The sequence below is a fragment of the Mustela lutreola genome, chromosome 16 (genome assembly GCF_030435805.1).
Source record: "Mustela lutreola isolate mMusLut2 chromosome 16, mMusLut2.pri, whole genome shotgun sequence".
Lineage (NCBI taxonomy): Eukaryota > Metazoa > Chordata > Mammalia > Carnivora > Mustelidae > Mustela > Mustela lutreola.
In genome coordinates, this window is record NC_081305.1 from 47094420 (window position 1) to 47117153 (window position 22734).

General features: G+C 47.0%; 2 protein-coding genes across 4 annotated transcripts; one reads left to right on the forward strand and one right to left on the reverse strand.

The window, feature by feature from the left end:
* Positions 1–41: 41 nt before the first annotated feature.
* On the forward strand, positions 42–6778 carry ZNF132 (zinc finger protein 132). 2 transcript variants are annotated; one of them, XM_059152356.1, is made up of 4 exons: positions 53–259; positions 613–652; positions 3198–3365; positions 4721–6778. In XM_059152356.1, the coding sequence occupies exons 1-4, from the start codon at positions 215–217 to the stop codon at positions 6238–6240; spliced, it is 1773 nt and encodes a 590-aa protein (XP_059008339.1). In that variant the 5' UTR covers positions 53–214; the 3' UTR covers positions 6241–6778. The 2 variants fall into 2 exon arrangements, 1 of the variants encoding a protein (XP_059008339.1); XR_009348709.1 differs by lacking the exon at positions 4721–6778 and having other exon boundaries at positions 42–259; positions 359–652; positions 3198–3306.
* ZNF584 (zinc finger protein 584) lies at positions 3449–21630 on the reverse strand. 2 transcript variants are annotated; one of them, XR_009348712.1, is made up of 5 exons: positions 21152–21630; positions 20109–20235; positions 13585–13707; positions 11012–12547; positions 3449–3586 (listed from the first exon to the last, which is right to left on the reverse strand). XR_009348712.1 is itself a non-coding variant. In XM_059152426.1 (4 exons), the coding sequence occupies exons 1-4, from the start codon at positions 21188–21190 to the stop codon at positions 11541–11543; spliced, it is 1296 nt and encodes a 431-aa protein (XP_059008409.1). In that variant the 5' UTR covers positions 21191–21630; the 3' UTR covers positions 10618–11540. The 2 variants fall into 2 exon arrangements, 1 of the variants encoding a protein (XP_059008409.1); XM_059152426.1 differs by lacking the exon at positions 3449–3586 and having other exon boundaries at positions 10618–12547.
* Positions 21631–22734: the final 1104 nt, after the last annotated feature.

The following is a 22734-nucleotide window of genomic DNA, read 5'->3' on the forward strand; positions in this document are numbered from 1 at the left end:
GCACAGGGATACACTGAGGGAACGCTTGGTGAGGGGCTTTCTGGGTAATGTAGTTCGCGTCGCGGAAGCAGGGACAAGCCAGGCGTGGTCCCGATCACCTCTGCAACAACGCAGCGGCGCGGTGACTGGCTCCGGGACTTAGAGTCGTAGCGGGCTGCGGGCCTGGATCCCCTGCTTGCTCAGGGTCTGGGCTTTTCTGCGTGAGCAGCTGAGGATGGGGAGGGACTTCCATTGTCGCCACTGCATTCCTCAATTCGCGGTAGGTGGGGTGCTTGTCAGGTGGCCCCAGGGACCAGAGATGAGGGTAGGGAAGTGCTGGGACTGTAACTACTCCACTGCATGCACTTTTCCTCCTCAGCTAACGGCTCCTCCTTCCTAAGCCTTGGTTTCCCGGATGCAGAACGGAGGTAACGACTCCCCCGCTTCGCCTTCGTCCCACGGTCCCGGGATGCAGTTCCCAGGTCCCTGGGTGCATGCTATGCTGGGGAAGACTAAGGCTCTTAGTGCGACCATCAGCCCGCGGTCACCCCGGACAGTGGGGGTTTGAAGCTTTGGATTAGCCCTCATTGCTTGTCTCTGTCGCTGCCTCGCACCGTCCCGCCCAAACCACAGACTGACCAGGACAGCAGCGTCCCAGATGGACCCGAGTCAGGTGAGTGGAGGGTGTCCCAGCCCCTCACCCGCTGGGATCCCAGTCCTGATCCTGTAGCGCCTGTACGGGGAAGAGTGGTGTCCTGGACTCTTCACCTACGCTTGAGTCTGGAGGCCAGAGTCACTTCTCCTAGCATCCGAAATCCAGGCCGGAAGTTATATGGAGGGGTTCACTGATAGTTGGCAACTTCCTCCAGAGCTTCCCTGCTGTAATCTGACAGCGAGCCTGAAGTTGGAGGGCAGGGAGAAAGTGAAGAAAGAGGCAGGTCACTCCAGATTGGTAGGTTGCAGATTAAATAAGCAAGGGCAGGTACACAGCAAGCTTGCCTTGGACAGCCACAAGAAGAGTAGACCTCCACATCAGCCCACTGAATCATAAGTTTATACAGAGACCTTAACTTAGTTCAGTCACGGATACCACCCAGATGGTTTCAGCACCACATCGCAATCTCAAGGCTTTGTCCCTGAGGGAATTTCTGGGAGGGGGTAAGAATACACATTCCAAGGACCAGAGGTGATGACAAGCCTCCACTGCCCAGGTCCAGCTCATGCATGGGTCAACTGGCCGTCACATTTTCTTGATGACCTCCCCTGACATTCACATTTCTGGAGTTCTATGGGATAAGGTCTGGAAGGGTGTCCCAGGCACAGGGACCAGGATGTGCAAATTTCTTGGAGGTGAGTGTAGGATGAAAATGTTCAGAGAACTACAGGTCTGTATTTTGTCTGGTGGACATAGATAGCAGGAGGACAGGTATTGGCCTGGAATGGCAAGCTGAGGAGCTAAGTCTCTATTTATAGAGTGTGGTGGGAGTGTGGGAAGTTTAAAGCAGAGAAGGGAGGTGTTCTGACTCAGGTCTTTTTTTTTTTTTTTTTTTTTTTTTTTTTAAGATTTTATTTATTTGACAGAGAGACCGTGGGAGAGGGAACACAGCAGGGAGAGTGGGAGAGGCAGACTTCCTGCCAAACAGGGAGCCCGACAAGGGGCCTGATCGCAAGACCCTGGGATCATGACCTGAGCCAAAGGCAGACACTCAACCACTGAGCCACCCAGATCCCCTGACTCAGGTTTTAATAAGCTACCTCTGGATGCTGAATGGAGAACAGATTTGGTCAGGGGGCAGTGGAGGTGGGGTTGGAGGTAGGACGACCACTGAGTCTTCCACTGAGCGACTGCAATAGTTCAGGTGTATGTGCTTTTAGGCCAAAGGTAGAAGTAGGAGAAATTGTTGGCTCTTGAACTTTTTAAGTAGGGTGGACTAGATTTCCTGATGTGACACAGTGAGATAAGAGGGTTGACCCAGATAGACAGATATGGAAGTTAGAGTGAGTAGATATCAGAGGGAAGATAAAGAGTTGGGTTTGGGCCATATTGTATTTGAGGTATCTGACACACTTCCAAATTAAGGTATCATGTATGCTTTATATCAAGTCCAGGCTGGAGACATCCAATGGATGAATATTTGTGTGTGGACATGATGTGTGGCTGTGGGTTGACCAGAATGGTGACCAGGCCTCTGATGACAGACTAGACATGAAGCATAAAAGTAACAGAGGTAGGATGACAGTGGGACCTGAGGTAGGACTGGTTTACCGCTCTACAGCTCATCAGGTTTTTGTGGCCACCCTCCTTGGGGTCTGAGGGTGGGGGAGGGGGTGTCTGGCTGGAGAATAATCAGGAGCAGAAAAGGTCAGTGTAGCCTAAGAGTCCCTAAGCCAGGGATAGGGGACAGTAGGTCTGGGATTTTTCTACTAGGAAGAGTGAGAACAGCTTTGACATGTGAAGGGACAGCATGAGGGGACAAGGATAGAGGTGGAAGAGAGCAGGGGTGTTTAAGATCTACTCATGGTTCTGGGGAACTGAAGGCTGAAGTAACACGGCTAGGAGGGGAGGCATTAACGAGAAGTGATGGCTGTTTCTGGAAGTCCTGTTTTTTTGGAGATCCAGGCAGGCCAGGCTCAGTGTTGGATCTTGGTTGCCTTTGTTGGATGTGCTGTGCACAGAGTGGGATATAGGGATTTAGGGAGATGCCTGTGGTGTGGACGGGGAGAGGGGGGCTAGAAATGATGATGGTGTAGTCCAAAGAATGACATGTACAAGGTAAGGGAATGTGAACCAGTGTGCCCAGGGCCCTGGTACTAGAGGCTTAAGGGAGAAAAGAGAGTCTGAATTTTTTTATACTTGTGAAATGTGATCTGGAGAGACAAGAGACACAACACAAGAGTTTGTTTACTGTGGGGAGGGGTTCCTGGCCAGTCCAGCACTCAGACAGCAACTGTCTGCCCATCTGGCTTGTGTTCCTCTGGATTGGGTTGGCCTGGATACAATGACCAGTGGGACTACAAGGAGAGAGGGACACCAGTGGTGTCAGGGCCTCTCATCTCCTCCGAGGTGGGGGACTGAGGAGGAGGAAGAGCTGCAGGTGAGTGAGGGGAAGAGGACCAAGGGGGTCACAAGAAGAGGACGTGCCAGTAGTAGGTGTGGCAGCACTCTGAGTCATAGGTCAAGGGCCTACATCCATTTAACTATTTTGTTTGTTTTTCAGCCCATCCATTGGTGCCTTGGCTTAGGTGCCCGTCATTGCAGAGCCCAGTGACCTTTGAAGATGTGGCCGTGTACTTCTCCAGGGAGGAGTGGGGGATTCTTAATGTAAGCCAGAGGCACCTGTACCACAGTGTGATGCTGGAGAACTTTGAGCTCATGACCTCACTTGGTAAGGCCTTTCTGCCCGGCCCAGCATGGTGACCAGCTTCTGCCCTTTTGCCTTCTTCTCACAGAAAGATTTCTGTTCGCCCCATAGCTAGACCCAAGGCACTGGTTCTTTGCAGGTTTCCTATTACAGATCTTGTGGGTGCTGGGACTGGGCTGTGTGCATTCTCCACGTCTCTTCTCAACAGCCTCATGAATAGTCCCAATAGCTCTTGCCCAGGGACCCTGTGGGAACAAAAGTTGGGGATCAGGCACATGTCGTCTGCCTGATGGATCCAACTAAGCTTGACCAATCCTGGCTGGGGGATCCATTGTGCGGGACACCTAGATTCTTTTCCTTCCCTCATGAGACTCATTTTCTTTCTTGTTTGTTTGTTTTTTTTTTTTTTTTAAACTTCATTGAGATATACCATACAGTTCATACTTTGAAGTGTATAGCTCAGTGATTTTTAGTGTATTTGCACAGTTGTATAAATACTACCATAAACTAATTTTAGAACATTTTTATCACCTAAAGAGAAAATGTGCCCATTAACATTCCTTCCGCATCCTCCTTCAGCCATTCTCTCTCAGCCTTAGGCAACTGCTTACATACTTTATGACTGTGTACGTTTGCTTACTTAGACATTTCATACAAACGGAGTCACACAGTATGTTTTTCCGTGAATGGCGTTCATTTAGCATAATATATTTGAGGTCATCCATGCTGTAAAACATGTCAGGACTGCATTCCATCTTACGGCCAAATAACATTCTGCTGTGGAGCTGTACCATGGTTTGTTTATTCGCTTGTCAGTTGCTTGGCATTTATTTTGTTTCCACTTTTCAGGTGTTAAGAAAAATGTTGCTATGAACATTCAAGTACAAGGTTTTGCATAAGGATGTTTTCATTTCTTTTGGGTAGATAAATAGAAATGGGATTGCCAAACTGTTTTCCAAATTGGCAGCACCGTTGTATAGCTCCACAGCAGTATATGAGCATTCCAACTTTTCTACTTCCTTATCAACACTTGTTGTCTGTTTTCCCATAGATAGCCTAGGGGGTGTGAAGTGGTTTTGATATGCATTTCTTTAATGACCAGTGGTGTTGAGCAACTTTTCATGCGCTTACTGGCACGCGCACACTCACACACACATCATTTGTCCCTCTCTTTGTCCTTGACTTTAGTAAGGCCTCCTTTATTCTGTGGCTTGGTTAGGTCCTGTCTTGCACAGTAGGCTCTTCACTCTTATTCTGGGTCCTTGGCCTGTCAACATCCCTTGGACCCATTCCTGTATATCTCAGCCACATAGTTCTAATGAAGTTACCCTTTCCACCAAGTGGAACACTCAGTTTGCCAGAAACTTCTCTGCTTTCAGGTTGTTGGCATGGAGTGGAAGATGAAGGGGCCCATTCCAAGCAGAATACATCTATAGAAGGGATGTCACAGGTCAGGATCCCCAGTGCAAATCCTTCTATCCAGAAGGCTAACACCTGTGATATGTGTGGCCCATTCTTGAAAGACATTTTGCACCTGGATGAACATCAAAGAACATATCCTGAGGAGACTCTCTATACATGTGGAACATGTGGAAGAGAATTTTCGTTCAGTGCAAACCTTCACCAGCACCAGGAGCTCAGTGGAGAAAAGCCCTTCACATGGGACAAGGATAAGGACTCACATGTGGAAAATCTTACAGTTCACCTGTCTTCACTTGTGGGGAAGCCCTTCACTTGTGGAAAAGGTGGTAAGGATGACTTGGAGAGCCATGACCTCTTCCAGCACTCAACCACTAACAACAGCAGGAAGCCAAAAAGGAGCACAGAGTGCAGGGAGACCTTTTCACACAACTCTAATCTTGAGCAGCTCACAGAAGTCCATACCACACAGAAGCTCTTTAAGTGCAGCAACTGTGGAAAAGCCTTTCAGAAGACCTCCACTCTCCTCAACCACCTGAGAACTCACTCTAAAGAGACACCATTTAGATGCCAAACAGTTGGAAATTCCTTAGAGAAATCAACCCTTAGAGGAAAATCAACCCTTGTTAATCACCAAAAATGTCATGATCAGGAAACATGTCATGTGTGTAAAGCATGTGGGAAGACCTTCAGTCAGAAGGTCTTCCAGAAATTTCACACTGGAGTAAAATATTATGAGTGTGGTGATTCTGGGAAAACCTTCCACCACAAACTCACACTTGTTCATCACCAGAGAATTCACACAGGAGAAAGGCCTTATGAGTGCAGTGAATGTGGGAAAGCCTTTAATAACAGGTCACACCTCACTCGGCATGAGAAAGTTCACACTGGAGAAAGGCCTTTTGAGTGCAGCAAATGTGGGAAAGCCTTTGCTCACAGTTCTAGTCTCATTGAGCACTGGAGAGTTCACACAAGAGAAAGGCCTTATGAGTGCAGTGAATGTGGGAAAGCCTTTGCTCACAGTTCTAGTCTCATTGAGCACTGGAGAGTTCACACAAGAGAAAGGCCTTATGAGTGCAGTGAATGCGGGAAATTCTTTAGCCAGAACTCCATTCTCATTAAACATCAGAAAATTCACACTGGAGAAAGGCCTTATGAGTGCAGTGAATGTGGGAAATTCTTTAGCCGAAAGTCCTGCCTCATTTATCACTGGAGAGTTCACACTGGAGAAAGGCCTTATGAATGCAGTGAATGTGGGAGAGCCTTCAACAATAACTCTCCCCTGGTTCGTCACCACAGAGTTCACACACAAGAAAGGCCCTATGAGTGCAGCCAATGTTGGAAAGCCTTTAGTGAAAGATCTACACTTGTTCAACACCAGACAGTTCACACCAGAGAAAGGACTTATGAATGTGGCTACTGTGGGAAAATCTTCAGCCGCCTCTCCAATCTTGCTCAGCATAAAAGGATTCATACCTGAAAGGAACCTTATGGAGATGGTCCTTCTGAGACGATCTTCAGCCAAGTCAAACTTCATGCAGCAGAATACCCACAGAGAAGTTACCTGGATGTACCACTAGTGTGGAAAAGGCTTCAGAAGGTACTCTGCCCTTTCTGAGAAGCCCAGGACTGAGCTTCTAACCCTCTGGAGCATAAACCCCTTTCCAGCCTGCCTGGATCCAAATATTTGCAGCAGTCATCTACATATGCAGGAAGAAAAGCTCCCTGTGCTTCCCTTCCCCTTTTGTGGAAGGAAACAGGATTGTCTTGGGCCTACTGGAATGGATTCATTCCCATTGCCTCTGAAATGGTTAGGAAGTGAACTAACCCCATGTTGGTCAAGGGCCTCGAGGGATGTCCAGTTTGGACTTCTCAGAAAAATGCACATTCCTCATGGATATTGTCATGTCTGCATGTAACCCCAATTATGTGTCCAATGAGCCCACACATCACCCTCCCCTGGAACCGCTTATCTTGGTCTTCTCTATTCTGCATGATAATAAAGACCAAGTAACCAAGTCTTTTTTTTTTTTTTTTGAGAGGGATGGAAGGGGCAGAGGGAGAGAGAGAATCCTAAGCAGGCTCCATGCCCAGCGTAGAGCCCGACTCAGAGTCAAAATCACAACCCTGAGATCATGAACTGAGCTGAAAGCAAGAGTCCCTAACTATATGAGCTATCCAAATGCCCTGATCAAGTCACCTTTATTTATTTTAGATTTTATTTATTTATTTGACAGAGCACAAGCAGGGGGTGTGGCAGACAGAGGGAGAGGGAGAAACAGGCTCCCCAATGAACAGAGAGCCTAAAGTAGGGCTGGATCCTAGGACCCTAGGATCATGACCTGAGTGGAAGGCAGATGCTTAACCAACTGAGCCATCCAGGTATGTCTCACATCATCTTTATTCTTGGGGGGCTTGATGGAGTAGGCTGAAAAAAGTGGGTAGAGTGAGGGATGGCTAAGGCAGGGCACGCAACACCATCTGCCTCATGGTGTAGAAGGAACATAGGGAGTTGTTCTACATTCTGTTCTGGCCTACTTTGCAGTGCATGTGAAGGACAAGGGAAAAAACTGAAGGTTTCATAAAGTGAACATAGTGGCCCATGTTTCAGAGTTACCAGAAGGCCCAGAGCTCACCCTGAAAGAGGATACTAGTCTGCACTGTTGGATTAGGAGGCAGGTCCCTGGTTCCTAGAGAGATGTCTGGGTTTTCCCATCTAAGGAGAAGCTGTCTTCTGGTTCCATAAAGGAGATATGACCCTGGGAGGCCGGTAGAGGCCCAGTGGATTCTGTATGTGAACAGAGAAACAATCGGTGTGAGGTAATAGGGAGTTGGGGAGACTAGTAAATTACAGCACTGCCACTGGGTACAAAGGAGCACCACAGTTCTCCATCAGCTGTGGCTCTGCAGGGTGAGACAAGTATAACTTAATCTGAGATCTACAGAGGCCATTTGGGAGCCATTGTTAGTAGGAAACACTGGGTTTGGAGCAGACTGGTAAACTAGAGGGAACTCGACTGTTCTAAAGGTATATCAAAAACTTCCAGATTGGGGTGCCTGGCTGGCTCAGTTGGTAGAACATGCAACTCTTGATCTTGAGGTTGTGAGTTTGAGCCCCATGTTGGATGTACAAATTACTTAAAAATAAAATATTTAAAAAAGAAAGAAAAACTTTCCAGATGACTATGGCCAAGTGAGGTAAGAGTGAAGAAATTCTCAAGACCTGCAAACCTGTGTATTACCCATAATGGAAATCCAAACAAATGTAAGAATTCCTTATTTTCCTTGAGCTGTTCACCTTGTGGCTGTCACCACACAGGAACCTCATATCAAGAGGATAGAGCTCATGGTCTGGAGAATGGTTTATGTGAGTAGCCAGAGTTTTTAGAGAATCGCCTAGCCGTAGCATTCATTATTCCACCTCTGGTAGCTACCAAGGAAGTTTATCCTTTTTAAGGGGTGGGGAGACAACATGGTGGAGTTAATATGGGTCTCCCACATCTCTTACCTTCCTGGGAAGAGCCAGATATTCATATTTTTATGTGGCTTTTGATTTTATGTTAGAAGCTATTTCAAAAAGCTTTTTGGGGGTGCCTGGGTGGCTCAGTGGGTTAAAGCCTCTGCCTTTGGCTCAGGTCATGATCCCACAGTCTTGGGCCCTGCATCAGGCTTTCTGCTCAGTGGGGAGCCTGCTTCCTCCTCTCTCTTTGCCTGCCTCTCTGCCTACTTGTGATCTCTGTCTGTCAAAAAGTAAATAAAATCTTAAAAAAAAAAAAAACCACACAAACATTTTGTACAATACAAAAGCAGTTTACCAAAGCCTGTGGGTGGGCTATATACATTCCCCTAGGCAGACTTTGGGTAAGAAAGACAGAGTTTTCTCACATGAGAGGCTTCGGGGTGCACTCTCTATCCATATTGCATAGTACGTGGGAAGGCAGTGCTACTGACACCTCTTCTCAGGGTGACTTTCCCAAAAGCCCAGAGGGGATGAGAAGTGATAGCCACATTAGAGGCGGAACCCAAAACAGGCTTGCAGTCATCAAAAATTACAGTAGGGCTGCTCAAGTACTCCCTAGCACAATGAGATATTTGGGGGAATCCCCCACCCTGCTCAGGCCTGCCTTTCTGGATGTAGTAATTGTCTTTTACCAACATGAAGGACTCATGTGGGATCAAAGTTAAAGGCCAACTGAGCCATGTGAGGATCAAGCCTTCTAAGCAAATGGGGTAGGACAGACACTGGTCATCACAGCTCAAGCCTTTGTATATTGTGTGGATGGCTGGTTAGATCGCATTAAATGGCCCCCAGCTCATGGGTAAAGAATTTTCTGTGTTTTCCTGGAACAGGCCTGGTCTCCCACTGGGGCTCAGTACAGCAACCAGTCTGTTGGGGAAGAAAGATGTTTGCCAGAGATGCCGGAATACTGCAGGCAAAGGTCTCATGACTCTGACCTTTGAGCTGTTCCGGATACCAGCCTTTGTGGGGCTCAGTAGTTCCAGCACTTTCAGCTCACTCAATCAGCAGGGATGCAGTCTGTATACTGATACTGTGCATTCTGACCTCCAACTCACTGATAGTTCTCTGAGCTCCATCCAATAGTAGTTCCCTGCACTTGGACCTTTGCCTGTGACCTTCCCCATGAGGGACACTCTCCACTGTCTGCTCAGCCTTTCCCCACTTTGCCACTCCTCCAATTCTGCTACATTTTCTCTCAAAGTTGGTGTCAGTTTCTCTCTTCTCTTTGATGCCTGAACCTTTGGCCTGATGCCAGGCCTCTGCTACACACACACACACACACACATACACACAAACTGCAAGTAAGCACATGAAAAGTTGCCAACACCACTGGTCATTAAAGAAATGCAAATCAAAACCACTTCACACCCCCTAGGCTATCTATGGGAAAACAGACAACAAGTATTGATAAGGAAGTAGAAAAGCTGGAATGCTCATACACTGCTGTGGAGCTATACAGTTGCTGCCAATTTGTAAAACAGTTTGGCAATCCCATTTCTATTTATCTACCCAAAAGAAATGAAAACATACTTATGCAAAACCTTGTATTTAAATGTTCATCGCAACATTTTTCGTAACACCTGAAAAGTGGAAACAAAACAAAACAAACAGGGGCGCCTGGGTGGCTCAGTGGGTTAAAGCCTCTGCCTTCCGCTCAGGTCATGATCCCAGGGTCCTCGGATCAAGCCCCACATCGGGCTTGTACTGAGCAGGCTCACTGCCTCCTCCTCTCTCTCTGCCTGCCTCTCTGCCTACTTGTGATCTCTGTCTGTCAAATAAATAAATAAAATCTTTAAAAAAAAAAAAAAAAAACAAGACAAACAAGGCCCAATCAACTGACGAACAAATAAACAAACCATGATAAATATTATTTGGCCATAAGATGGAATGAAGTCCAGTCATGTTTTACAGCATGGATGAACCTCAAATATATTATGCCAAGAGAACGCCATTCATAGGAAAACATACTGTGTGACTCCATTTGTATGAAATGTCTAAATAAGCAAATGTACACAGTCAGACACTTAACTGGCTGAGCCACCCAGGTGCTCCAAGTTCCTGGACTTTTCAATCCTGACCGTTTCTACCCTGCGTGGTCATCCCCTCTCCCATCAGTAGTGAGAGTGGGGGATCAGGGAGAAGAATCACCCCAGTTACAGAAAGCAGCAGTGGTTTCCAACCCCAACACATGGTACTGGCTGAGCACTGTGGCTCAAAGCCCGTCAAGTGTAGGGTCATAGTTCTCTCACTAAACATGCCTCCAAGTTAACATTCTCTTCTTCACAGGAAGCCTAATTTTTGGACCAGGGACACATCTAGAAATCTACAACACACAAGTTTTGCTGAACTGACATTTTATTGACCTTTTGGGAAATTCGTTTCCCAAAATTTTAAAATCAAAAGACCCCACAAAACAGAGGATATCACTTCTCTCCCTTGGCTGCAAAAACAATGAAGGCCATGGTATGCAAAGACGCCAGAAGCACTGGCCACATCCCAAGACTGCATGGTCTTCATTTTAGGACCAGGGTATGGCCATGAGGTGAACATCCTGCTATCCCCAGTAAGGCAACAAAAGTCAGGGACCTCTCCCCACAGATGCCAGTCCCTCTCTTCATAAGCCACTCCATACACAGTGATTAGAACCCCCAATATTAAATATGTTTTGTTGTGTTTTGTTTTTCAGAACCCCCAATATTAAACATGGCATAAACAGTAAAGCTTTCATTACCTAATACATTCCAGGGAGCGTGAGACAGTCAGGTCCAGGGGTGGATGAATCCATGACAGGAACCACGTAGAGTGTCCACTGTGTCCATGGAAATGATTAATCTTCTCTGGAAGCCCCCAGTAGCACAGCTCAGCTACTCTTGACCAGTTTCTGGTCACAGCGAAGTCCATTGTGGGGTCCACCACTCATGATTCTTTCCTCCACAGAGTGGGGACTAAGGAGATCTGCTGTTCAGAGCATGTTGACATGACTGATGCATACTTTGGGCTCCTGCCCGGTGGTGGAGGTGGGATGGCTTCTATCACAGAAACCAGCGGTGACTTCGCACTGCCAACAGCCTTGGCAGGTCGGAGTGCAACTTAGCTTCTGAAAGCTTCCTACACACCTGCCATGCCACAGCACATGCTGGGGTATGCTAGGTTTAGCTTTCAAATGGCTACTCTCCTCAATCTCCTTTCTGGAGGGAGGACTTTCATGTTGAACAAGGTGCCCAGCCCCGCCTACAGGCTTTCCAATATGCCCTGTCTTCTTATGGCCTTTCTCCAGTGTGGACTTTCTTGTGCTGAAGGAGGGTAGAACTATGTTTGAAGGCTTTCCCACATTCTGTACATTCAAAGGATCTCTCTTCAGTGTGGAACTGCTGGTGCCGATTGCGGTAGGACCTCGTGGTGAAGGTCTTCCCACAGAGGCTGCACTCATAGGGCCGTTCTCCAGTGTGAACTTTCCAGTGCTGATACAGTCCAGAGCGGGTCACATAAGTTTTCCCACATTGCTTACACTCATAAGGCCTTTCTCCAGTATGAACTCTCTGATGAAGAATGAAGCTATGGTTGTATTTAAAGAACTTCCCACATTCCCTGCACTCATAGGGCCTTTCTCCAATGTGAACTTTCCGGTGCCGAATGAGAGTAGACAGAACGCTGAAGGTTTTCCCACATTCGCTGCACTCATAAGGCCTTTCTCCAGTGTGAATTCTCTGGTGCAGAACAAGTGCATCTTTGCGATTGAAAGTTTTGCCACACTCCTCACACTTGAAAGGTTTTATGCCTGTGTGAACCTTCTGGTGCTTCCTCAGTTTAGATGGATAACTGAAAACCTTTCCACACTCATTACACATATGGGATGTTTCTGCAGTGTGAATTTTTTGGTATTTAACATGGGTAGATTTCTCCTTGGGGACATTTCCACCTTTCAGGCATCTAAAGGGTCTCTCTTTGGGGTGAGTTATCAGGTGGTCGAGGAGTGCAAATGCCTTTAGGAAGGCTTTCCCACAGACACTGCACTTGAAGGCCTTCTGTGTGGTATGGAGTCCTTGCTGCTTCTGGCAACTGAAGCTGACGTGGAAGGCCTCCCCAGGCTTGGTGCTCTTGTGTAGCTTCTCCTTGCTGTGGGCAGCCTGGTGCTGGAGGAGGCCCACGGTGGCTGGGACATCGTTTCCAGACTCCTCACACAAAAAGGGCCTCTCCAACAGGCGGACTCCATAGTTCTTCATCTGCTCTGGAGAGGCTTCCTCGTCCTCCAGTCTACATGGACGACCTAAAACAGAGAAAAGCCAGTTACTGAGCACTGGATCAGAGGGAGGAGGCACCTTCATCAAAAACGCATGCCATGGGGCACCCGGGTGGCTCAGGGGGTTAAAGCCTCTACTTTCGGCTCAGGTCATGATCCCAGGATTCTGGGATTGAGCCCTGCATCAGGCTCCCTACTCGGCAGGGAGCCTGTTTCCCTCCCCTGTCTCTGCCTGCCTCTCTGCCTACTTGTGATCTCTGTCAAATAAATAAACAAAATCTGTAAAAACAAAACAAAACAAGGGGCGCCTGGGTGGCTCAGTGGGTTGGGCCGCTGCCTTCGGCTCAGGTCACGATCTCAGGGTCCTGGGATCAAGTCCCACGTTGGGCTCTCTGCTCAGCGGGGAGCCTGCTTCCTCCTCTCTCTCTCTCTCTCTCTGCCTACTTGTGATCTCTCTGTCAAATAAATAAATAAAATCTTTAAAAAACAAAACAAAACAAAACAAAAAACGCGTGTCAGACACACGGAAAAGGAATCCAGAGAGTTGCCAGGAGGTTGCTAGGAAGAGTCTGGGTAAGAAAGGGCTGCCCCAGCAGAACAGGGCACCACCAGATCACCGAATAGGAAAGAGCTCAGCAGGGATGAGGACACAAGATGGGAGCAGTGCAGGGAGAAGAGGTGAGATCCCCAAGTCACTCCTTTCAATGGCTTCAAGTAGGGCCTCAGCCACTGGTGACAGGGAGCACTGTGAAGGGGATATGATTGCTCCAATGAAAAGGCAATGGTAACAGAGTAGCTGGTATTAAAGTATTATTTAAGGGTATGTACAAATCTCAAGTCACCAGTGGACAGCTCTAAACTGGCACAAAGGTCAGGGAGGTGGGTCATCTAGGTCCTGAGAGTCATGGTAGGGATAGCAAGACCACACAGCATGTCCAGAAGGGAGAGGAAAGGTGGAAATAGTGTGTGGTCACTGGCCTCAGCACCAAAACGCTGGTGCACAATGATACCCAGCATGCTGTGAGCCCATCGCTGAAACCAAGGCATCACCCAGCCCTACTCACCAGGAACAGGACCCCTCCTGGACTCTGTTCTGCTGCCTAGAGTCAAGTCCACCATGTTGGGCACCCAGAGCTCTTCTTCACTTTCCAGTTGGGCAACCACATGGGACCTTGAAGGTGCAAATCCTATGAAGGAAAAAGGTAGTAAGAGGCCAGTCCAAGCCAAGGAGCATCGCTCCAACCCCATAGGAAGCTCATGTAATCATGCCAACCATGAAGGAAATGGAGTATTAGAAAACAAACCTCCTCGGCACACTAGAAAATTTGCTAAGCAAGTAGACTCCATGTTGTGTTTTACCACAATTTATTGTGAAAGAACCTTACACTGAAGGTAAACTGACATAACTGAAGTAAAAAAATAAATAATAATAGTTGAAGATTTCAACTTCTAACTTTCAATAATGGACAGAACCACTAGGCAGAAAATAAGCAAATAGCACTTGAATAACACCAGAAATCAGCTAAACTTAACAGACATCTATAGAGCCTACCACATAACAAAAGCAGAATATGTGTTCTCATGTTCTCACACAGACATGGAACATTCTCCAGAACACACCATTTGCTAGGACATAAAACAGGTCTCAACAGATTTCAAAGGACTGAAATCACACAAAGTATGTTCTCTGACCACAAAGGAATTAAAATAGAAATCAACAGAAAGAATTTGGGAAACTCACAAATTTATGGAATTTAAATAAAACACTCCTAAATAACCACAAAGAAAGCTACAAAGCACTTTGAGATGAATGAAAATGAAAACACAACATACCAAAAGTAATGGGACATAGTAGTTCAGAGCTATAAACACCTCCATGGTGTTTTACTCATAGCACTTTTTCTTCTTCTTCTTCTTCTTCTTCTTCTTCTTCTTCTTCTTACTCATAGCACTTTTTCTTCTTCTTCTTCTTTTTTTTTTTTTTTTTTTTTTAAGATTTTGTTTATTTATTTGAGAGAGAGAGCAAAAGCAGGGGGAAAGGGAGAGGGAGAGGGAGAAGCAGACTCCATGCTGATCAGAGAGCCTGATGTGGGGCTCAATCCCAGGACCCCAGGATCATGACCTGAGCCAAAGGCAGACGCTTAAGTGACTAAGCCACCCAGCCACCCCTACTCATAACACCTCTGACACCAAATGTGAGTAAGATGTAGGGTGGGTGTTCCACGCCACATCTCTAACCTCAGACACCAACGTTGTGTCCAAGTATTCAATTAAATTCTGATACTAACTACCTGGAATCAGTGTCAGATCCCACAGGTTAAGGGCTCAGTCTCCCAAGACTGCCCACACTTCACACAACAGTTGGAAGTCCAAGACTCCCATTTTTCTGACTAACTGGCTATAAATCAGGGATTCCCACAAATATATTTATCCCTTCTCAAGTTCAATAATTTGCTATAATGGCTCATAGAACTCAAGAAAAGAGTTTACTTAGTATCACCAGATTATTACTATAAAGTACACAACTCAGGAACAGCTCAATGGAAGAAATTCAAAGGGCAAAGTATGCCAGGGGTGGAGATGGGAGTGAGGGGTGAGGAAGCAGAGGGTAAGGGGCATCCATGCCCTCAAGTGGCACCGTTTTCCCAGGACCCGGAAGCTCCCTGAACTCTGTTATTTAGTAGTTTCTATAGAGATTTCATGATGATGCATAATTAGTTAAATCATTGGCCACTGGTGATTGGTTCAGTCTCCAGCCCCTCTACTCTCCGCAGAGGCCAGAGGTGGAGGACTAGAAGGATGGGGTTGGAGGGTAGCTCAAAATCCAACCTTACTATCATGCCCTGATCATTTGGATGGCCACCTCCTATCCTGAAGCTATCTAGGAACTCCCAGCCACCAGTCATTCCATAAGCACACAAAAGACACTCTTATCACTTCAAAGATTCCAAGTTTTTTAGGAGCTATGCTAGAAATTGGAGACTAAGACAAAATGTATATTTCTTACTATTTCACAGCACCCATATTTAAAAAGATCTCAAACTAACAGCCTAACTTTAGCCCTCAAGAAACAGGAAAAAGAAAAATGACTAAACTCAAAGCTACCAGAAGGAAGGAAATGATAATGAGCAGAGATAAACGAAATAGAGATTAGAAAAAGAGAATCAATAAGACCAAAACTAGGATCTTTGAAAAGAGCAATGAAATTGAAAAACTGCTACCTAGACTGACAAGAAAACATAGAAGACTCAATTTATTAAAAACAGGAATGGAAAAGGAGACATCACTAACAACATTACAAAATAGAAACAATTGTAAGGAAATACTATGAACAACTGTATTATATGACAACAAATTAGGTAACTTAGATAAAATGGACAAATTCCTAAAAAAGACACAAACTACCAAGACTGACTTGAGAAGAAATAGAAAGTCTAGTTAGAGTTAAACAAACAAACAAACAAAAAATTCCCCCACAGGGGTGAAAAAATAAAGGTTAGGCCCAGAGGGCTTCACTGATTAACATTTACACTGAAATAAGAATTAGCACAGGGGCGCCTGGGTGGCTCAGTGGGTTAAGCCTCTGCCTTTGGCTCAGGTCATGATCTCAGGGTCCTGGGATCAAGCCCCACGTCAGGCTCTCTGCTCAGCAAGGAGCCTGCTTCCCCCTCTTTCTCTGCCTGCCTCTCTGCCTACTAAATAAAATCTTAAAAAAGAAAAAAAAAAAAAAAGGAATTAGCACAAATATTTCACACACTCACTTCCAGAAAACAGAAGAAAAGGTAACGTTCCCAACTCATTCATTGAGGCCAAAATTACCCTCATGCTCAATCCAAACAAAGACATTATGAGAAAACTATGCACTCATGACTCTTATGAATATAGATGCAGAAGTCAAAATACTAGTAAACAAAATCCATAAATACATAAAAGGGTTATAAACTATGACAGAGTCGAATTTATCCTTGTAATACAAGGTTGAACACATGAAAACCAAATGCTGGGGGTGCCTGGGTGGCTCGGTGGGTTGAGCCTCTGCCTTCAGCTCAGGTCATGATCCTAGAGTCCTGGGGTCAAGCCCCACATAGGGCTCTCTGCTCAGTGGGGGGGCCTGCTCCCCTCCTCTCTCTCTGCCTGCCTCTCTGCCTACTTGTGATTTCTGTCTGTCAAATAAACAAATAAAATCTTTAAAAAAAAAAAAGAAAAGAAAACCAAATGCTGTAATATACCATGTTAACAAAATAGAGGAGGAAAAATCACATGACCATTTCAAAAGATATGGGCAAGCACTAGACAAAATCTAAATATCTTTCATGATTAATGCACTCAACAAACTAAGGAAAGAAGGGAACTTCCTCACCCATCAAGGGCAGCTACAAAAACAACAGCTAACATCATACTTACTAGTAAAAGACTAAATGTTCTTCTCGTCAGGTTGGGAAGAAGACAAGGATGTTTACTCTCACCGGTTCTATTTAGTAAGTACTGGAGATTCCAACCAGGTCAGTTAAGGAAAGGAAGAAGTAAAAATATCTGCATTTGCGGATGACATAATGTCATATATATGGAAAATATCATGGAATCACAAAACAAAACAACACTATTAGAACTATCCATACCAAAGCTACAGAATACACATTCTAATCTAGTGCACATGGAACATTCTTTTTCTTAAAAAAAAAAAAAAAAAAAGATTTTTTAAAATTTATTTGACACAGAGAGATCAAAAATAGGTAGAGAGGCAGGCAGAGAGAGGGGGGGGGGAAGCAGGCTCCCTGCTGAGCATAGAGCCTAATGTGGGGCTCAATCTCAGGATGCTGAGATCATGATCTGAACCGAAGGCAGAGGCTTAACCCACTGAGCTACCCAGGCACCCCCACATGGAACATTCTTGAGAATAGATCACACCCTGGGTCACAAACCAGGTCTCAACTGGTACCAAAAGACTGGGATCATTCACTGCATATTTTTGGACTACAATGCTTTGAAACTCAAGCTCAATCACAAGAGGAAAATTGAAAAGAACTCAAATAAATGGAGGCTAAAAAGCATCCTATTAAGGAATGAATGGGTCAGTCAATTCAGGAAGAATTTTTTTTTTCAAGATTTTATTTATTTATTCAATAGACAGAGATCACAAGTAGGCAGAGAGAGAGAGAGAGAGGGAAGCAGGCTCCCTGCTGAGCAGAGGGCCTGATGCAGGGCTCAATCCCAGGACCCTGGGATCATGACCTGAGCCAAAGGCAGAGGCTTTAACCCCCTGAGTCACCCAGGTGCCCCAAATCAGAAAGAATTTTAAAAATTCATAGAGACAAATGAAAATGAAAACATAGCTGTTCGAAATCTTTGGGATGCAGCAAAGGCAGTCCTAAGAGGGAAGTATATAGCGATAGAAGCCTTTCTCTGGAAAAAAGAAAAGGTCTCAAATACACAACCTAACCCTATTCCTAAAGGAGCTATAGAAAGAGCAGCAAATAGGGCGCCTGGGTGGCTCAGTGGGTTAAGCCGCTGCCTTCGGCTCAGGTCATGATCTCAGGGTCCTGGGATCGAGTCCCGCATCAGGCTCTCTGCTCAGCGGGGAGCCTGCTTCCTCCTCTCTCTCTCTGCCTGCCTCTCTGCCTACTTGTGATCTCTCTCTGTCGAATAAATAAATAAAATCTTTAAAAAAAAAAAAAAAAAGAATTTATAAAAAAAAAAAAAAAAAAAAAGAAAGAGCAGCAAATAAAGCCTAAACACAGCAGAAGAGAAATAATGAAGATCAGAGCAGAAACCAGAGAAATAGAAACCAAAAGAACAGAACAGATCAACGAAACCAGGAGCTGATTCTTTGAAAGAATTAATAAGATTGATAACCCCCTGGCCAAATTTATCTAAAAGAAAAGAGAAAGGAACCAAATAAACAAAATCATGAATGAAAGAGGAGAGATCACAACTAACACCAAAGAAATACAAACAACCATAAGAAGATATTATGAGCAACTATACGCCAACAAATCAGATAATCTGGAAGAAATGGATACATTCCTAGAGACATATGAACTACCAAAACTGAACTAGGAAGAAACCGAAAACCTGAACAGACCCATAACCAACAAGGAAATTGAAGCAATAATCAAAAAGTTCCCAACAAACAAGAGCCCAGGGCAAATGGGCTTCCCAGGGGAATTCTACCAAACATTTAAAGAAGAATTAGGGGCGCCTGGGTAGCTCAGTGGGTTAAGCCTCTGCCTTCGGCTCAGGTCATGATCTCGGGATCCTGGGATTGATCCCCGCATCAGGCTTTCTGCTCAGCAGGGAGCCTGCTTCTCTCTCTATCTCTGCCTACTTCTGATCTCTCTCTCTGTGTCAAATAAATAGTTAAAATCTTAAAAAAAGAAAGAAAGAAAGTCCAATGGAAAAAAGACGGTCTCTTCAACAAATGGTGTTGGGAAAACTGGACAACCACATGCAGAAGAATGAAACTGGACCATATCCTTATACCATAACAAAAACAGACTCGAAATGAATGAAAGACCTAAATGTGAGACAGGAATTCATTAAAATCCTTGAGGAAAACATAGGCAGCAACCTCTTTGACCTCGGCCGCAAAAATTTCTTTCTAGATACATCGCCGAAGGCAAGGGAAGCAAGGGCAAAAAGGAACTATTGGGACTTAGGGGAAGAGAGGAAAAAATGAAACAAAAGAAACCAGAGAGGGAGAGAAACTATAAGAGACTCTTAATCTCAGGAAACAAACTGAGGGTTGCTGGAGTGGAGGGGGGTGGGAGGAATGGAGTGGCTGGGTGATGGACACTGGGGAGGGTTTGTATTGCAGTGAGCACTGTGTATTGTGTAAGAATGATGAATCACAGACCTATACCCCTGAACAAATAATACATTATATGTAAGTAATAATTTAAAAAATGAAATATGATTTTAAAAACTATTAGAACTAATAAATGAGTTTAGTAAGGCTACAAGACACAAAATCAGTATATAAAAATCTGTATTTCTATATTCTAGCACTGAACAACCTAAAATGAAATTAAGAAAACAGTTCCACCTAAAATTACATCAAAAGGAATAAAATACCTAGGAATAAAGTTAGGCTTATATGCTGAAAACTACACAACACTGTTGAAAAAAGTTAAAGACTGAATAAATGGAAAGAGATGTCATGTTCATGAATTGAAAGATATTAAGAGGGTAATACTCCCCAAATTGATCTACTCATTCGAATTCATGGCTGAAGTTTGGCCCAGGCAGGGCCCTATAAAAAAATCTCCTCTGAAGGAAATCAACACCCAGAGCACAGAGGGGCCATAACTTCAGCAGAGCCAGAGAGAGAGAGGCAGGGTTGAGTGGAGCTGGTTGGGCAAACTGTAAATACCTGCACCCAAGCCCTACTCCAGGAGACCAACAGCCCTTGAGGCTGCTAACAAGGTGCTGAGGAGGCGGAGGAAGAACATACACCCCAATGCCAGTACTGACAGCACCAACCACAGGGAACCTGGGAAGCAAACGGCCTCTGTGGTGGGCTTTACGATGAACACACCTTCCTACCGGGAAAAGGTGGTCAGTCTGCCAGGGAAGAGTGTGAGAGACTTACCCAGCGAGCCAATAAGTGCAAAGTTCTCTAGCATCACATCACGGTACAGGCTCCTCTGAGTCAGATTAAGGAGACCCCACTCCTCCCTGGAGAAATAGACAGCCACATCCTCAAAGGTCACCAAGCCCTGTAATGATTGATTCAGCTGAGCTTTAGGAGTCAACAGTGGGCAGAAAAGCCAAGCAAAACATGGACAGAGGAACACATCCAAGTTGGATGTGTTGCAGGACCCTGCCACAAGTGTTGCAGGACCCTGCCACAAGTCTCACTGGCATACATCATCTTTCCCTTTGAGCCCTAAACCCCCACTCCCACGAAAGCATACCCTCTCTACCTCCCTCCTCCTAAGACCCTGACCTCAGAGGACTGCCAGGGCCCCTAGTTCCATTGTTGCTTCTCCTCAGTTGGATTCTGCATCCTGCCCACAGCAACAACAGGCTGGTGACCAGAGAGATGCCATCTATGCCATCTACAGGTCCCATCCTACCTCCTGTCAGCCAATTCCCTCTATGTCCCAGAGATCACCTCCCAGAGGCAACCAAACCTACGCTCATCCTTCCCTCTCCGGTCCCAGACCTTCCAGTTTGCCCTCCTGCCTGACATGTACATAAGTCTTTGTACCACTGCATGTTACAGCTCCACACCCCCAGCACAATCTCACCCGCTCACCCCACTGGCAACTCAATGGAATCCCCCACATGCTCGTTCTGCACATGGCATCTCCAGAGTGACTCCACTGAGAACAACCACCATCCCATCCTGCCCCAGTAGAACCCCATTCCTTCAAGGTTCATTGCTAAGGGCATCCCCCCTCCCCGCGCTCTGCACTGAAGACCTCCCCATGCAGACCTGTTCTTAGCTTCAACCCTCCCCCGACCACACTGCACATGGACCTCGAGACCCCGGCCCTCTTCCACCTGTGCCTTTGCCTAGGCTGTCCCTTCACCCGCCACAGTCTCCCCCGCTCCTCCTGAGCTCATTCGGAACCAGGACCAACTGGGTGGGGATCGGAGTTGTCAAAGTCTGGGGTACCTTCCACTCACCCGCGCCTCCACGGCCGTCGGAATCTGTGGGCGGAGCATGGCCGCGGCGGAAGCCGAATTTCGGCCTGTTCAGGCCGTACCTGCCACCCCGGTGGGCGCAGGAACCTCCCGCCGACCGTAGGACCTCAGAAGCTGGGTCTAAAACGTACGCAGGGACCAGGCAGCCGCCTGTGGGAGGCCCAGACCCTCCGGCCCCGCTCCGCAGGGAGCGACAGCGAGTCTCAGGAAGAGGGGGTCATTCCCGGGAGTCAGGGCGCGAACGGGGGCGCGACGGGGGTCCCTGCCGCTGTCCTCCGCGGTGCAGCGTCTCAGGGAAGTCGGCCCGCCGCGCAGCTCTCGGGATACTCGTCCCGACCCACAGCGGATAGCGGAGAAGCTCAAGGACAACGCCGGAAGTCCCGCCGCCTCAGCGAGCGCCTTGAGCTTAGTCCCCGCGTCACTCAAGGACCTCACTTCCCAGCTCCCCTCGCGGGGCCGCTTGCTCGTTGCCAAGGCAACAGGGGAGGCCACTGCTGGGCGCTCGCGCGGTTGTAGACCAGGACGGCCGGGGATAGGAGCGTTCCGGGGAGCCACGCCGGAGGAGGCGGGACTTCCGGCGCCGGTCTCCTCCCTCGGAGCCACACCCGCGGGACCAGGAGAGCCGCTGGGCAGAGGTCTGAGTGTGAGAGGGTGTTCCGGGCGGAGGAGAGGTGGGTAGGGACGGGCTGAGAGTGAGCGCCGCGGGTGTCCCGAGCCCTGGTGTCCAGGGCCGCAGAGAAGTGACACCTTTGGGCCTCACCTCCGTCAAAGCCCGTGGTGCCCGGGACCGCCGGGGAGTCCTCGCTTGCCGCTGTGTCTGCTTCACAGAGCAGGAGACAGGGCTCAGAAAAGACTCCAGGGGCGCCTGGGTGGCTCTGTCGGTGCAGCGTCTGCTCTCGGTGGGGTCGTGATCGCGAGGTCCTGGGATGGAGCCCTACATCGGCCTTCCTGCTCGTTGGGGAACCTGCTTCTCCCTCCCTTTACCATCCTCCACCGTCACCCCCAACCCCGTCCCCAGCTTGTGGTCTCTGGCTCTCTCTGTCAAATAAAATCTTAAAAATAAAAAGAAAGAGAAATAAAGGGGAAGGTGAAAGGAAAAAAAGACTCTCCAGCCAGAGTTCAGTGAGCACCTGGGGACCAGCAGCTGGGGGGGACCTTGGTGGGAAGGGGCGGTCGTGGAAGATCAGCAGTTGGATTTTACAAGTTTTGAGTCTATGGTGCCAGGTCCACTGGGCTCAGGCAGGTCTGGGGTGCTGGGAATGGGTCTGGCATATGTTCAGAGGACATTCTGCCCCGTGTCAAGCCGTGGTGCCAACTCGGGGGCCTTGTGGAGGAGAATGTTCGGGGAAAGATCCTGGGCACATGGGGAGAGGAGGCTGGCAGGAGGAGAACCCAGCTCCTGGATGTCTTGTACTCAATTCAGATGCACTTAACCTGGAGGATGTGTTACTGAGTCTCCTACGAAAAACAGAACACTTAGACGAGTACCAGAGAAGCCTACCCCAGGGTGATTTTTTTGTAGGCTCCATGCCCAGGCTGGGACCTAAACTCACAACACTGAGATC

Excerpts from the sequence above, each read along its gene's own strand:
- ZNF132 (XM_059152356.1), top strand. The coding sequence starts at position 215 with ATGGGGAGGGACTTCCATTGTCGCCACTGCATTCCTCAATTCGCG. Across the intron at positions 653-3,197 it reads CCCAGATGGACCCGAGTCAG|CCCATCCATTGGTGCCTTGG; the intron begins GTGAGTGGAGGG and ends TTTGTTTTTCAG. Across the intron at positions 3,366-4,720 it reads TGAGCTCATGACCTCACTTG|GTTGTTGGCATGGAGTGGAA; the intron begins GTAAGGCCTTTC and ends CTCTGCTTTCAG.
- ZNF584 (XM_059152426.1), bottom strand. The coding sequence starts at position 21,190 with ATGCTCCGCCCACAGATTCCGACGGCCGTGGAGGCGCGG. Across the intron at positions 13,708-20,108 it reads TGCACTTATTGGCTCGCTGG|GATTTGCACCTTCAAGGTCC; the intron begins GTAAGTCTCTCA and ends TTTCCTTCATAG. Across the intron at positions 12,548-13,584 it reads CAGGAGGGGTCCTGTTCCTG|GTCGTCCATGTAGACTGGAG; the intron begins GTGAGTAGGGCT and ends TCTCTGTTTTAG.